Raw genomic sequence first — 15931 nt, 5'->3', positions numbered from 1 at the left:
TGATATTCTGTTCCAAGGATGGCCAGAATTGGAGTTTCACCTCCAAATTTCCTTATATCCAGGGATTGTTCCCATAGGAATATTGCCAGGACAAGTCTGGCTGGCAGTGGTTTCATGAGGGTCACCTCTCATCTGTTCCCAAAACACTTGGCAAGATTCTGTGCTTTCCTTCCTATGGAAAAGAGCTGTCCTTCTTGGCCAGGTGCCCATGGCCAGAATTGGGATTTCACCTCCAACATTCCCTGTTGTGACAGAATGGAGGAGATTGTTGGCTCAAAACATTTCATGTGTGGGGGAGGAAGGGGCAGGTCCAGCCTTGCCCTGCCCTGGAACCCCAGCACTGCCCTGCCCTGGAACCCCAGTCCCCCCAGAGCCTCTATCCCAGCCCAGCAGTGGCTGCCAGTCCCTGGCACAGCACAGGCAATGCTCCACAGCCACCTCTGCAGCCCCCAGCCCAGCTCCTGAGGGACCAAATGAGCCCAAGTCCCACCTGCGGGAAGGGTCCAGCAAAACCAAGGGGTATTGAAGGCTGACCACAAGGCAAGCACACATCTTGATCCCACCTCCTCTTGGAATTTCCATCTGAACACTTCTGGAATCCAGGAGGTGGTAGCTGTCTGTGTGCTTCTCTGTATCTTTTTGGTCTTTCTCTTTCTATGTCTTCTTCTGTTTCTGTGCTCCTGCAAATTTTGATTAACATTAAGTTAACCAGGCTTAGACTGTGAATTTGAATGGGCCAAGTCAATGTTTTTGAGAAGTGTTTTTTGTTGATCAAATATCTGCCATAGTTTGACATAGAAGAGTTTTAAAAAGTAATAAAAGTAAACCCATAAATAAATAACTGAAACTAAAACTCACCACACTCATCAATACATTAATTAAGAAATCTCAAGATTAAAAAATCTTAAATTAACAAACGAAAAACCACTACAGTGTCATAATAAATCTTTTGGCAAAGCTTGTCTGATTTTCTAAAGTTGCCAGTAAAGGCTGATTTGTTGTTTTGAGCTCCTGAGAATCTCTTGTTGGTATTTCTCTAGAGAGTCCATCTCAGAGTACACAAGCAATTGTAATTTCATTTAAATATCTCATTGAGAGAGTTGTTTTTTAGTGGATGGGAGCAGGGCTTGTCTGTCCTGCTTGGCACAGCCCAGGCAGGGCTTTCCCAGCCACATTCCACACTCCATTTCCCAGCTGGAGCCGCTGGTGCCTCTGAGTTGTGCTGCCCCAGCCCCAGGGACGCTCTCCTTGTCTGCCCATTCCCCCACGGTCTCTGGGCAGGGATGGCCTCAGTGGGGGCTGCTGACATCCTCAGCACCTTGGAAGCTGCTGCTGAATTTTCCTGCTGCAGAGGCTTGTTCAGCCTTCAGCTCTTCAGTGCAGGAATTCAGTGTCCCAGGGCTCATTGACATTCAGAACACTTTAAGAACACAACCCCCTGGAGTTTGATTTAAGTGTTGATTTGGTTTAAGTGTTCAAATATTTGTGGTTAATTTGATAGATTTCAGTAGTGTGTTCTAAGTGAATGCCTTATATTTAAAAAGACAGTGAGAAAACATTTTTTAGGTCCTGTTTGGGACTTTTTCCTGTTCATAAATCAGTATGTGCAGTCTCCTATTGACACTAAATCCAAGTAGCTTCTTATGCAGTTGGAATAGATAGGAAAATCAAGACCCTTCATGGCTGACAATCAATCACACTCTGTCCCTACCCCCACCCCACCATTTTCCCCACCCAAGCCCTGGCACTCAGAGCAGCCTTGTGCAAATCTGAGCTCCCTCCAGCCCAGGCTGCACCTGCAGCTTTCAGCTCCGTGGCTCCAACTCCCACCTGCTTTCCTTGGAGAAGGAGCTGCCCAAGAAACAGAGGGATGTTCGTTTAATGTCAGCCAACAAAGCCAAGGGAAGGCACAGCTCCATCAAAGGCCAAAGTCATTGCTCTGCTGGACATTAAATCCACTTTCCATTGCAGACAGTCTCAGAGCAATGGAAAACACCTTCTGTGCCCAGCACAGATCCCAAGGTCCCCCCAAACCCTTCCTGCCCCAATTCTGTCCAGATTTGCTCTTTGCACACACGAGTCACATGCTGAAGTCAGGAGCTCCCCCCATGCCCAGAGGGAGGAAAAGAGAGAAAGGGGACAAAGAGCTCTCCTGTGCAGAGCCAAGGTCCAAGTGCCCCTGCAGTGGGAACCACAACTCATCAGATTGTGTCCTTTGGGGTCAGGGACTGGTGACACTCAGAGGCACAGAAAGGTTTCTTGCCAACAAACATAAGTTGAATATTTGAACAGTTTAATAACCATCACAGCTCTTTCCTCAGCTCTCTGTGATGTCCCAGCAGCATCTGACATGTCCACCATCCCCAAGGGATTTCTGTACAGGAACAGTTTTAGACAAAGACATAAGGTAATTCTGTGATAGATAAAAACACAATTGAGATGATATTTATTATATATTTATTTGAACTTCAGAAATATTGGGCAATTTCTTCCAGGTCAAAGCATGAAGCCACTTAGTTGAGAGGCACTTGAATGACCAGAGAGCATCTAGAGGAGGAAATCAGAGAGCAGTAGAAGTATATAGATCCACCTGCTTTAAAGGAAGAGATGTCCTTAGACATGGCCATTTCAACAGAAGAGCTGAAAACACCTGAAGGAAAATGGAGAGGAAGTAATAAACAAAATATTGGTCACACCAGTAGAAGGCAAGATCAGTATTTTTCCTCCTGCCATCTGTATACCTCCAGGAAATTCCTGTTCCTGCTGGGAAAACTGTGCCATTTCTTAACAGTACTGAAATGACCCAGATAAAAAAGACTTGCTTGTATATTATGAAACTAACAGGTAATAAAAGCTGTGTCCCCTGTGCCCCTATCCAGGCTGACATCACTTTTGTGACCATGAACACCCAGTTCCACTTGTGCCCTGAGGTGCCCAGCTGGGATTGGATCTCTCCCAGAGCACCAGAGGGAGAGCAGAGCCCCTTGCAAGCTGCAGGTCCCTGACAGCCCCACAGGGCTCCTGTCCCATCAACATCTCCTCTGCTCCAGTCTGAAACAGGGCCCAGCATGGTGCCAGGATCATCAGAGAGCTGAGGTGTGTGCTGGAATTCAATGCCCTCCCCATCCCGCAGCAGCCCTGCATTTCCCTCCTGCAGCCTTGGTCTCCAGCACAGCCATGGAGGCACTTTGGGCTCTGGAGTGTTGCTGTAGCCCCCAAGGGCAGCTGAGCTCTGCCTTTGGCACAGTCAGGCCTGGCCAGCGCAGGCCATGCTCAGCAATTGCCTGTGTGTGCCTGGCCTTGCTGTCAGCCCCGGCAGCGGCTGCGTGGCCCCTTTGTGGCCCTGTGCTGGCCCAGCCCCTGTGCAGAGCCCGGGGCACCTGTGGGGCTGCACAGACAGCCCTGCCCTGGGCTCTGCCGGCCTCTGGGCCAGCAGAGAGGCAGCCAGGCCTGGCCATGGCCGGGAACAAGCCCTGAGCCCCGCAGGAGGATGGAGCTGGGCCACAGCCAAACTCAGCCCAGGCCAAAGCTTGGCTCAGCAGCCAGGGCTGCCAACACATGGGGACAGAGGCTGGCACTGACAAATGTCCTGGGCCACTTCCCTCCTCTCTCCATGCCACCAAGGGCACAGAGCAGCCTCCTCTCTGGGCCACTTGCCTGTTTGCAATGCTTTGCACAGGTGCTGGCCCTGCCCCACAAGGCCTGGCCTGAGTCCTGCCCCTGCACGCTCAGCCAGGCTAAGATGGACACTGATGGTTTCTGGGCCAGGCTCTCGGAGCCCAGCCCAGCTCCTTGAAAGCTCTGCCAGCTGCCCTGAGCTCTGGGCAGCACCAAGGGTCTCTCCCCAGCCCAGCCCAGCCAAGCCCAGCCGGCTCTGGCCCCACAGCTCTGCTCAGGCCAGGCTGCTCTGGGCACTGCCCAACGGCCTCAGCCCCTGGCAAGGGCACAGCAGCAGCTGCCGCTGCCACAGCACTCAGCCCCAGCCATGGGGGAAGGTGCTTCGCCAAGACCAAAGGAGGCTCCCTGGCTGCCCTGCTTGCCCTCAGGCTGGGGTGCTGAGAGCTCTGCAGCCCCTGCTGCCATCCCATCTGCCCAGGGCAGCACAAGAGCTGCGGTCTTGGGGCTCTCAAGAGCTGCTCCTGCTCCACGCCCAGGGCCCATGCCATAGCTGAGGCTGCCACAAAGCTGTGCCCTGTGGGGGCCTGAATATATGTATTGTTATAACAACAACAAGAATACAACGACTGAAATATAGTAGGAGTCCTTGTGAATATCTATATGTAGTGAGAGTCCTATGTATTGGATAGGTGGGTCCTGTTGCTCTGGATGAGCTACAGCTGCGGGGTCCTTGGTTGGGCAGCAGCTGTGGCTCATGAAGGCAACTAGGACCCACTTATCCAATACATAGGACTCTCACTACATATAGATATTCACAAGGACTTCTACTATACTTCAGTCGTTGTATTCTTGTTGTTGTTATAACAATACATATTTTCAGGCCCCCACAGTGCCCATTTCTGTTCATTGCTGCTCTGATGAGGATGGATCCTCAGCCACTTGGGAATTGCTGATGAATTTTATTCCTCCAGAGGCCTCTTCTTTCTTGAGCTCTTCAGTTCAGGAATTCAGTGAGAAAAGCTCATAAACATATGCTCAAAACATCCAAACAAGAAAAGCTCATGGGAGTAACTGAAGTTTTCAATTCTTTTGTGGCTAATTAGTCAGATTTCAGAAGTGTATTCAAAGTGAATATACTGTATTGAAAACAATACAGAGAGAACTCTTTTGTCCTTTTGACTTTTCTTTTCCTAATTATAGATTGATATCAGCAATGTCCAATTGACATGGACCCCCCACACCTCCTAATGCAGTTCGAACAGATATGAAAATCAAGACCCTTCATGGCTGACATTTAAACAGACTTTGTCCTCACCCTCTCCCCACCATTTCCTACATTCAACCCCTGGCACTCTGGGCAGATGAGGAATGGAGTCACATCCAGGGGTGTCCCCAGCGCTCAGAATTGGGGCCAGGTCAGTGAAATCCCTTTATTGCTGATCTGGATGTGGCAATCGAGAGTACCCTCAGTCAGTTCCCAGGTGAGCCCAAGCTGGGTGGGAGTGTGGCTGTGCTGGAGGGCAGCAAGCTCTGCAGAGGGATCTGGACAGGATGGAGCCATGGGCCCAGGACAATGGGATGAGGTTCACCCAGGCCAAGGGCTGGGTCCTGTCCTGGGCTCACAACCACCCCAAATCCCTGGCTGTGCCCTGCCCCTGATCCCCACAGCCTGTCACATTTCCTTCATCCCTGCATTGCCAGGGACTTTTTGGAACAAGGCAGCTCTGCACTGGGTATGGAGGGAGATGCAGGTGCCACCACTGTTGTGAGAACCCCAACTCATCAGGTGTGTGTCCTTCTGGGTCAGGAACTGGTGAGACTCAGAGGCACAGAAAGTTTTTCTTCATGGCCAACGGACCATGGTTGAACAGGACAAAATTTCATAACAATCACACTGCTCCCTGAGCTATGTGCAATGTCCCAGCAGTGTCTGATGAGTCCACCATCTACAAATGATTTCCGAGCTAAAATTAATTTCAGATAAATGTGATTCTGTGATAGATATAAACACAATTAGGTTCTTGTAACAGGATGCTCGTCCTGGAGTGGGGACAAAACAGCTCAAACAATTCCTGATTTGCAAAGCTGTCAGTGGTGGATGGAGAAGGAGGTCAGGCTGCTTTTGCTTTTGAGGAAATGCTAAAACCAGCCTGACTCATTTCATCTCCTCTTGTCCTGGCGGATCTCTCCTTTCCCCTCCCACCCATTGGCTCATGTCTCCCACCAGCCCCCTGTGAAGAGCCTGGCTCTGTGTTCTCCATCCCCTCCTCGCTGGCACTGCCAGGCTGGGATGAGGAGCCCCTCAGCCTTTCCTGCTCCGGGCTGGACAAGCCCAGCTCCCTCAGCCTCTGCTCACAGCCCAAGGGCTCCAGCCCCACCTTGGAGGCCCTTCCCAGACCCTGCTCCAACTGCCAGACATCTTTCCTGCCCTGGGGAACCCAAACCAGGCCACAGTGACCTGGATAATCCCCGTCCTTTATGTCCGGGTCATACAGCTCTGGCCCCTTGTCCCCTGTCAGGCTCTGGGGTGGATCCTGTGGAACATCCTTTGGTGGAGGCTGTGGCTCTAGGTGGCCCGGGGGGATCCTGAGGGACAGGGACCCTGCTGGGCATGAACAGCATTGGACTTGTTGGGAGAAACTGTGAGGGGGAGCTGGGGCAGAGTGACCAACCCAGTGACCTGACGCAGCCCTGCTGGGATGTCACACAGCCCCTCTGGGATGTCACACCTTGCTCTGTGATGTCACAGCCCAGTCTCTAATGTCACACAGCTGGTCTCTGATGTCACACCAGAGTCTGTGATGTCATAGTCTGCCCTGTGATGTCACAGCTGGATCTGTGATGTCACAGAGATGACCTATGATGTCATAGCGGCTCAATGACCTCACATAACCCACTCTGTGACGTCACAGCCCACTCTGTCACCTCTTGTTACCAGATGAGAAATTGTCTACACCAGCTGAGCTGATACCTGGAGCTTGTTCTCCACAACCCCAGGCCTATGGAAACCACACAGTGCCCATTGTGTGAGAAGGGGAACTGGAAGCTCACTAGCATCAGTGTCCTGCCAGCTCAGCCAGGCCCACTGGAACATTGGAGTCCACAATCAGCAAGGATCACCAGAGAGACTCCCAGGGCAGAAGAACCCATGGGTAAAGGGGAGGGGAAATATGTTAATGATTTTGGAGAAATTATTATCTTATGTATGTTTAGTCCAGGACAATCAATGAATATGTGCGCACAATACAGAATATAAAGAGAAACTTTCCTGTACTCAGCCTGCATAGCTTTGGGAGGAGCTATCCCTTGTGCATCCAGCTGAATAAAGAATGCTGCTTCTTAATGCTACACTGGTGCTAAGGAGTTCTCTCTTTTACTGAAGTTTTGGTAACACTCCCACTGCCAAGGAAAACTCTGTCTCCTGCTGTTCACAAACAGAGAAGGGCTGGTGGCAGATGTGGGGCTCGGAGGCTGCCTGGGGCACAGTGACCATGAAATAATCAAGTTTTCAATGTTCTGTGAAAGAAGGAGGGGCAGCAACAAAACTTCTGCATTGGAATTAAGAAGGGCAGACTTTGGCCTATTTAGGATGCAGATTTGGGGAGTACCAAATCAGGTACTGATTTTTTTAAGTGAAACATCTCTTAAAAACAAAGGAGTCCAGGAAGGATGGACACATTTCAAGAAAATCATCTTTAAGGGGAAGGAGCAGCCTGTCCCAGTGTGGCAAAAGATGAGCTAGTGAGATAAATATCTGGCCTGGTAGGGCATGGATCTTTTCTGGGAACTCGGGGAAAAAGGGCCAGCAACTCAGGAAGTATTTAAGGATATTGTTAGGTTATGCAGAAACAAAAGTTGGGTGGTGAAAGCTCAATTAGAACTTAACCTGGCGGCTTCTGTAAGAAGAATAAAAAATGTTTTTTTAAAAAGTTCATAACAAAAGGAGGGAGAAGAAGAACGACAACCCTTTATTGATTGCAGTTGATAACAGAGTAACTGAAGATAAGTAAAAGCCTAAGCTACTTAATATCTTGTTTTAATTTTCAATATTAGGACAGGCTGTCCTCAGGACAAGTGCTCTCCTAAGCTGGTAGATGAGCACAGGGAGCAGAACAGCCCCCTGGAATCCAGGAGGAAGCAGTTGATGACCTGCTGAGACACTCAGATGCTCACAGGTGTATGGGTCAGATGGGATCCCTCCTAGTGGGATGAGGGAGCTGATGGATGAGCTCCCCAAGCTGCTCTCCATCATTTACCATCAGTCCTGCCTCACTGGGGAGGTCCCAGAGGACTGGAGGTGCCAATGTGAGCCCATCCCCAAGAAGGGCTGGAAGGAGTATCTGGGGAACTCCAGGCCTGTCAGCCTGACCTGGGTGCCCAGCGAGGTTATGGAACAGATCACCTTCAATGCCATCACAGGGCACTCACAGGATGGCTGAGGGATGAGAGACAGCCAGCGTGGATTTAGTGGTGCCAGGTCCTTCCTGCCCAACCTGGTCTCCTTCTATGACCAGGTGACCCACCTGTGGATGTGGGAAAGGCTGTGGATGTTGTGTGCCTGGAATTCAGCAAAGCCTTTGACACTGTCTCTGACAGCATTCCCTGGAAAAGCTGCAGCCCACGACTTGGGAAGGTTCCCTCCTCGCTGGGAGATTTAAGAGCTGGCTGGAGGCTGGGCCCAGAGAGTGGTGGGGATGGTGCTGCATCCAGCTGGTGTCCAGCCACTGGTGCTGTCCCCCAGGGATCTGTGTTGGGCCCAGTCCTGTTTAATATCTTCACTGATGATCTGGGTCAGGGGATCGAGTCCACCATTCACAACTTGCAGATGGCACCAAGCTGGGTGTGAGTGTGGATCTGCTGGAGGGCAGGACAAGAAGACACAGCCTTAAGCTGCAGCAGAGGGGGTTCAGGCTGGACAATAGGAAGAAGTTCTTCACAGAAAGGGTGAGTGGGAATTGGAATGGGCTGGCTAGGGGGGAGGGGGAAGAGTCACTGTCCCTCTCCAGTGGGACTTAGTGGCATGGTCTGTGTGACAAGGCAGTATTAGGGCATTGGTTGGACTTGATGATCCCAAAGGTCTTTTCCAGCCTATTTGATTCTCTCATTCTGTGATGACTGGGAGACTCTGGGGCCATTGTGACACTGCAGGGCCTTGCGGAACTAAGAGGACCTGGTGACACCATGCAGCCCCACAGAACCAGGGGTCCACTGTGGTGCACTGGGGCCAAATGGACCCAGGGAGTGCACCGTGACACTCTGGGTCCTCGTGGAACCACAGGGGCCATTGTGACATTGCAGGGCTTTGTGTAACCAAGGAGTTTCACCATTTTTGCACTGCAAAACCAAGGACACCATTGGGAGACTCCAGGGCTCAGTGGAACCAAGGGGCCGTTCTGACACTGCAGGGCCTCATGGAACCATGGGGACATTGTGACCCTGCAGGATCCTGTGTAACCAAGGGGCCACTGTGACACGATGAGGCCTCAAGGAGGCCACTGTGTGGCCTCATGGAAACAAGGAGTCCATTGTGATATTGAGGGGACTTGAGGAACCACAGAGACCATGGTGACAGTGTGGGACCTCATGTAACCATGGGGCCATTGTGACACTCTGGGGCCCCATGGAACCAAGGGGCCACTGTGAAACTGCAGCACCAACGAGAACACTGTGACACTCTGAAGCCCCATGGTAGCAAGGAGTCCATTGTCACATTTTGGGGCCCCATGGAACCAAGGAGACCAGTGTGACAGTGCAGGGCCTGGTGTAACCAAGAGGCCATTGTGACATTGAGGGGCCCCATGGAAACAAGGACATTTTTGCAAATGACACCAAGCTGGGTGAGTGTTGATCTTCTGGAGCATAAGAGAGCTCTGCACAGGGCCCTGGACAGGCTGAATCCAGGGAACAAATCCAACAAGGTGAGATTGAACAAATCCAAGTGCCAGGCCCTGATATTTGGCTCCAGTGCTACAGGCTGGAGACAGAGTTCCAGGACAGCAGCCAGGCAAAAAGGAACCTGCGGGGATTGAGGGACAGCAGGCTAGACATGAGACAGCAGTGTGCCCAGGTGGCCAAGGAGGCCAATGGCTCCTGGCCTGGATCAGGAATAGTGCGGCCAGCGGGAGCAAAGCTGCTGCGCCAGCACTGATCTGCCCCCAGCTCTGCACACAGACATTGCTGCTGCAGCTCCAGAGAAGGCAACAAAAGGGCATCTCTGCAGAAAACTCTGCTGGACATCCTTTAGTTCCTTTAAAGCCACTGAGATTGCAGCCCCTCATTGACACAGTCTGTGGCCACAGGGAAGGTGGAGAGAAACAAAATGAGAAATGGCACAAACAATGACATTTTTTTGTGGACAATATGAAAAAAATAAAACAAAGGAAAGAACCTCCAAAATGAAACCAACACAAAGTATCAAAAATGACTTTTATTACAAGTGATTAGCAAAAACTGGCCAGAAGTTTAATTTTTTTGAAAGGATCCAGTCATCAGTCTGCACACTGCAGCCTTGAGCTCCTGATTCCTCATGCTGTAAATAAGGGGATTCAGGGCTGGAGGCACTACCGAGTACAGAACTGACAGGGCCAGATCCAGGGATGGGGAGGACATGGAGGGGGGCTTCAGGTAAGCAAATATGGCAGTGCAAAAGAACAGAGAGACCACAGCCAGGTGAGGGAGGCAGGTGGAAAAGGCTTTGTGCCGTCCCTGCTCAGAGGGGATCCTCAGCACAGCTCTGAAGATCTGCACATAGGAGAAAACAATGAACACAAAACAACCAAAACCGAAACAGATGGAAAACACAAGGAGCCCCAGTTCCCTGAGGTGGGATTTGGAGCAGGAGGGCTTGAGGATCTGGGGGATTTCACAGAAGAACTGGTCCAGGGCATTGCCATGGCACAGGGGCAGGGAAAATGTATTGGCCGTGTGCAACAGTGAATAGAGAAAGCCACTGGCCCAGGCAGCTGCTGCCATGTGGGCACAAGCTCTGCTGTCCAGGAGGGTCTCATACTGCAGGGGTTTGCAGATGGACACGTAGCGGTCGTAGCACATGATGGTCAGGAGGAAATAATCTGTTATACCACAGAACACAAAAAAGAAGACCTGTGCAGCACATCCTGTGTAGGAGATGTCCCTGGTGTCCCAGAGGGAATTGTGCATGGCTTTGGGGACAGTGGTGCAGATGGAGCCCAGGTCACTGAGGGCCAGGTTGAGCAGGAAGAAGAACATGGGTGTGTGCAGGTGGTGGCTGCAGGCTACGGCGCTGATGATGAGGCCGTTGCCCAGGAGGGCAGCCAGGGAGATGCCCAGCAAGAGGCAGAAGTGCAGGAGCTGCAGCTGCCGCGTGTCTGCCAATGCCAGCAGGAGGAAGTGCCTGATGGAGCTGCTGTTGGACATTTGCGCTGCCTTGGCATGGGGATCTGTAAGAAAAGTAATCATGGAATAGTTGGGTTTGGGGAGCACTTTAAATATCCCAACACAGCCTGGGGGCACTTTTCCCCCACTGCCTGCCCAGGGCTCTGCAGCCTGGAGCTGTCCCTGCCAGCAGCTGCTTCCCTGTGCCCAGGGCTGGGCCCTGCCAGTGTTGCCAGAGCCCAGCCCAGCCCTGGGGGCTCAGCTCTGCTCTGCAGACCCCTCCCAGATCAGGCACTGCCCAGGGGCAGCTCTGGCTCTGCAGGCTCTGATGGCAACATCAGATCAATCCTGAGGAGGCTGGAAAAGCCTCACGGATGCAGCCTCTAAGGGGTCCTGTGCTGATTTCTGCATTGCCTGCTTTATTCAAGTCTGAGAAAAAAATGTTTTTATTTTTCTTAGCCTGAACTGACAGATTAATATCTATGTGCTATTTACTATCATGGCAACCCAGTGTAGTAGATTTAAAAAGCAGGATTTTTCCCTTTTATGCAGCCCCTGCCTTGCTGTGCTCCCTGTATAACCTACTTGTAAATGTTCTGCAGTTAAATGTCATGCTGGGAGCAGTCCTGAACAATGCAGCATCCTCAACACACAAGGAGAACACTTCCAAGCATTACCAGCTGTCTCCTCCCACCCAGATCATGTCCCCCAGCGCTGGGAGCAGCTGCCAGGGCTGGCTGAGAGCGTTCCCTGGCAGGCAGCAGAGTCCCTACCCCAGCACAGCGCCCTGGGCTGCAGGACCCTGCTCTGCAGGACAGCCCTGGGCACCCCTGGCTGCTCTGCACAAGAGACAATCAGAGAATGTACTCACAGGGTCTGTAGGCATTGGGATATTCCAACTTTAGGAGATCATTCCAGGAGCTGCAGCTGCATTGTCCTGCAGCCAGAGGTTCCTTGTGCCAAGGGCTGGCAGTGATTCTGCCCCAGGCACTTCTCAGCACCTTCCTAGCCCTGACTGATTGAAGCTCTCTGTGCCTCTGTGCTGTGCCTGGGGTGGCTGCAGGCAGTGCCCCAGCCCTGCTGGGCTGGCAGAAGAGCTGCTCATCAAGAGAAATGTGCTTTTGAAGCTCTTTTTGGTTACCAGGAGCTGCCTCTGTGCCAGGAGCGCCGCCCAGCTCAGCAGCACAGACACAGCACAAGTACTTTAATGAGCCTCTGGGGCTTTGTGCTCAGGCCCTGAACATCAGTCCCTGAGAGGGAGCTGAAGAAATTTCTCCAGAACTCCAAGTCAGAATCACACTCCAAATTTTCTTGGACTTTTAATGGGTCCCACTAAGGGACACGACAGAGAATGTGTCTCCAGGCCCCAGGCAGAGCAGAGAACTGCAGGCAGTGATGACAGGTGGGGACAAAGAGAAGCCAAGTCTTGGTGCCCTGGGGCACAGCAGCAGGGTCTGTGCCACCAAGGGCTGTGAGGAGACACCTAGTCCTGAGGTTCTGGGGCCTCCCGGTACAGCCCCAGCCAGGCTGGGCACTGTCAGCCCCTTGTCCTGCCCTCAGCATCCCCCCCTAGCCCACATCCCAGTGGCCTCAAGGATCTGCTAGAAGGAGTCCCTGGGGAGCCTTGCTCAGGAATGGCCCTGGGGCCTCCTTAATGCTCCCAGGGCCTGTAGGTTTTTCAAAGGACTTTGGGTTTTGCTTTTGCCTTGGAGTCTCTGGGAGGTTTATTGCAATCATGGCCTCCAATTATCTGCTGTAATTAGTCCCTGGAGGGGCTTTTTCAGTAACAACACTCAGTGGGCTCATTAATGCTTCAAGGTACGTCAGTTATTTCAGGGTTATTTGGTGTTTCACTTTTCATACAAACTCTATGAGAAGTTTGTGCAATCATGACCCCAATTTTCTCCTTTAATGAGTCCCTTGAGAGCTCTGTACTGACACTCAGTGGGGCTCATCAATGATTTGAGATACTCAGGGCTTTTAAGGTACTTTGGATTTTCCTTTCCACACTGAGTCTCTGAGAGCATTTAGTGCCATTCTAGCCTCCAATTCTCTCCTCCAAGGAGTCCATGAGGAGCCTGTGTTGGGGATGGACCTCAGTGGGACGTATTCATGCTTTGAGACACTTTGGGTGTTTCCTCTGACTTTGACTCCTGGAAAGGTTTGTTCAATCTCTTCTCAGGCCTTGAACTTCCAGGGCTCAGCTCCAAATGCACCACAGGGCTCATTAGGATCAAGCAAGTCCTGACAAACCATGGCTCTGCCTTGATTTCCCTCTGTTCTCATGCAGTTCATCACGAAGTTCTCTGTAGTAGTTTTGGATCACTAATATGAGATTTTTTAGCCAATGCATCAATTAGTGTGGTGGGTTAAGTGTTGGCTAATTACCTGTGCACTCACTAGAATATTCTTACTGATTTTCTGCTGTGAAATCAAATTAGGAGGAAGGCAAAGTGGGCTCAAAACTTTAAAAGGGCTCAAAACTCTTAGAATACTTCTCCACTCCCTACAACCTTTTCTTTGTGACTGACAATGTAATGAGACAAGTCCTAAAAGTTTAAGTCAGTTTACCACTTGTATAAGAGCCTTCCTTCAGTTCTCTTGGGGAGAGGAGTCTCTCTTTCATTCTATGGAGACTTCTTCATAAGAAAATAATTCTCTCATTGCTCTCAATTTCAGTGAATAGCAGCTGCCAATCAAATCTGCAATTGTGAAGTCCCTCTCATTTTTTCCACAACTTTTCCCACAGCTGTGTTCATGGGCCATGTCTGCTTATGGGGTATTATTTTAAAGATGAGCCGTTTAAGAGCAAAGGTCCTCTTCACCTATTTCTAAAATCATCTTCATCTCTAAATACAGAGAACTTCTTCTCTTCATGAGGGCATAGGGTCTCAACAATCTTCTCTCTTTATCTGTTCAGACTTCTCATGGGATCACAGCTATTTTAACATTTGCTTACTTTAGCATGGAGGCCTGTCACGTTAAGGGCTCCCGGCTGGGTAATAATAGACATTGACTCAATGATTCACAGAAGGCGGATCAATAATCTTTATTAACAAACCCATACTTTTATACCCTAGTTCGCTACAAGTTGACCTAATTGATCCTCCAATCCAAACACCATCACAATTGGCTAATTAAGAACCCACCCTTTGGTAAACAAATCTCCGTAACACATTCAACTTGTTTAAAATACCAGGTGCAGCAAGTCAAGCTAAGAATTTTTTCTTTTTTCTGATCTTCTCCAAAGGCTTTTCCAAAACAATGCCTGGGAAAGTTGTGTTTCTCTCTATGGCCAGAGAGCTGCTGCCATAGAAGACTTTGCTGAACAAGTAGTTTCCTCATACTTTTCAATGCCTTATAGGGAAAAAGAGAGTCTGATGTATCAATTACATACTTCTCCATAGCTTTACAAGAGGATTTCAGCCCCAAGATCAGGACATCTCCTCATCCCTCCCATCAGGGACTCGATTTCCTCTTCACTGACCTTGGTGTCGTCATGTTGCTCCTCTGTGAGCCTGCACTTTGTCCTTTTCTCTCCCTCGAGGGAGGATGAAAGCACTGAAAGAGTTCACATCTCACCCGGAGCCTGCAGATGGTTCCGTGACCCCGGCCAGACTCGGTGCTTGCGGCCGGAGCTGTTTTACGATGGAGGTTTCTGCAGCGGCTGCGCTCGGGCTGTGTCAGAATGGGCTGTGCTGGGGGGAGGGCCAGGATCTCAGCAGCCAGGCCAGAACACAGCAGCAGCAGCATGGCCAGGGGCCGATGGCTTCTCCTCCCCCTGCCCAGGGCTTGCGGCTGAACCCCAGCGGTTTTTTCATCTTTAACATGTGTCTTCACAGAGGCATGTACAGTTTCCGTAGTAGTTTAGCAGATTGTCAATTCTCCAAGCTAATTACTGATTGGTTTTTTGTCAGACATGGAGGACATTCCTAGCATCTTCTCTTAGAACATCACTTCTGTGATGCAAAACTGCCACAAGAGCACAGAGCTCCTTTGTCCATATGTAGTGGTCATGTGCCCGAGGCCTCCAAACCCCTCCTTAGGAGGTCTCTGGGCCCTCTCCAAGGTGTTTTTAAATGAAAACATTCAGCTTTTACTCTAAGAAAATCACCAGAGGACAGGGCCAGCCTGACCTCTCTGTCCTGGCTACTTTTGTCTGGGACCAATCCTTGGATATACAGAATTTGGGAGGCCAAATTCTAAATTTGGCCATGGTCCCTGGACAAGAATGCCAGTTCTTTTCCATAGGAATGAAGGAACAGAGCCCCAGTGTTTCAGGGGCAGATGAGAGGTGATCACCAGAGGCCAAGGCCAGCCAGTGCTGGCAGATTTTGTTCTGAGAGATACCCTTGCACATAGGAAATTTTTAGGGAGAGTATCAATTTTGGCAATGCATATCTGAAAAGAGGAATGGTTCTTTTCCATAGCAAGGAAAGCACAGAGCCCCAGTGTTCCACGAGCTGATGAGAGGCAGCCTTTGACATCCCAACATCAGCCAGACCTGTCAGGTGGCCCCTGGGAGGCCAAGTCAGCCAGATCTGGTCCATGTTCTCTCAGTTCCATGGGGCCCCACAGTGTCCCAATGGTCCCTTGCTTCCATGAGGCCCTGAGGTGTCATAATGCCCCCTTGGTGACACAAGGCCCTGAAGGGTAACAATGGTCTCCATGGTTCCATCAGGCCCCACAGAGTCATAATGGTCTCTGGGTTCCACGAAGCTTGCTGTGTCACCATGGCCCCTTGGTTCCATGGGCTCCATTGGTGCCACAATGATCCCCTTGGTCCTATGGGCTCCAGTGGTGCCACAATGATCCCCTAGGTTCCATGAGGTCCCCACAGTGTCCAGTGATCCCCATGGGAAGGAAAGAACCCAGTCCCAGTGTTGCAGGGGCAGCCACCAGAGGCCAAGGCCAGCCAGACTTGATGGTACAGGCAGATTTTGCTACAGAATTTTAGAGG

The 15931-nt window shown here is 50.8% G+C and overlaps 1 protein-coding gene across 1 annotated transcript; it reads right to left on the bottom strand.

Moving 5' to 3' along the window:
• Positions 1 to 10080: 10080 nt before the first annotated feature.
• Positions 10081 to 11013, bottom strand: LOC131096477 (olfactory receptor 14J1-like). The gene has a single exon (XM_058044816.1). It carries the CDS (start codon positions 11011 to 11013, stop codon positions 10081 to 10083), a length of 933 nt encoding a protein of 310 aa, XP_057900799.1.
• Positions 11014 to 15931: the final 4918 nt, after the last annotated feature.

The sequence above is a fragment of the Melospiza georgiana genome, unplaced genomic scaffold, assembly GCF_028018845.1.
Source record: "Melospiza georgiana isolate bMelGeo1 unplaced genomic scaffold, bMelGeo1.pri scaffold_29, whole genome shotgun sequence".
Lineage (NCBI taxonomy): Eukaryota > Metazoa > Chordata > Aves > Passeriformes > Passerellidae > Melospiza > Melospiza georgiana.
This window is presented reverse-complemented; position numbering and strand designations above follow the sequence as displayed.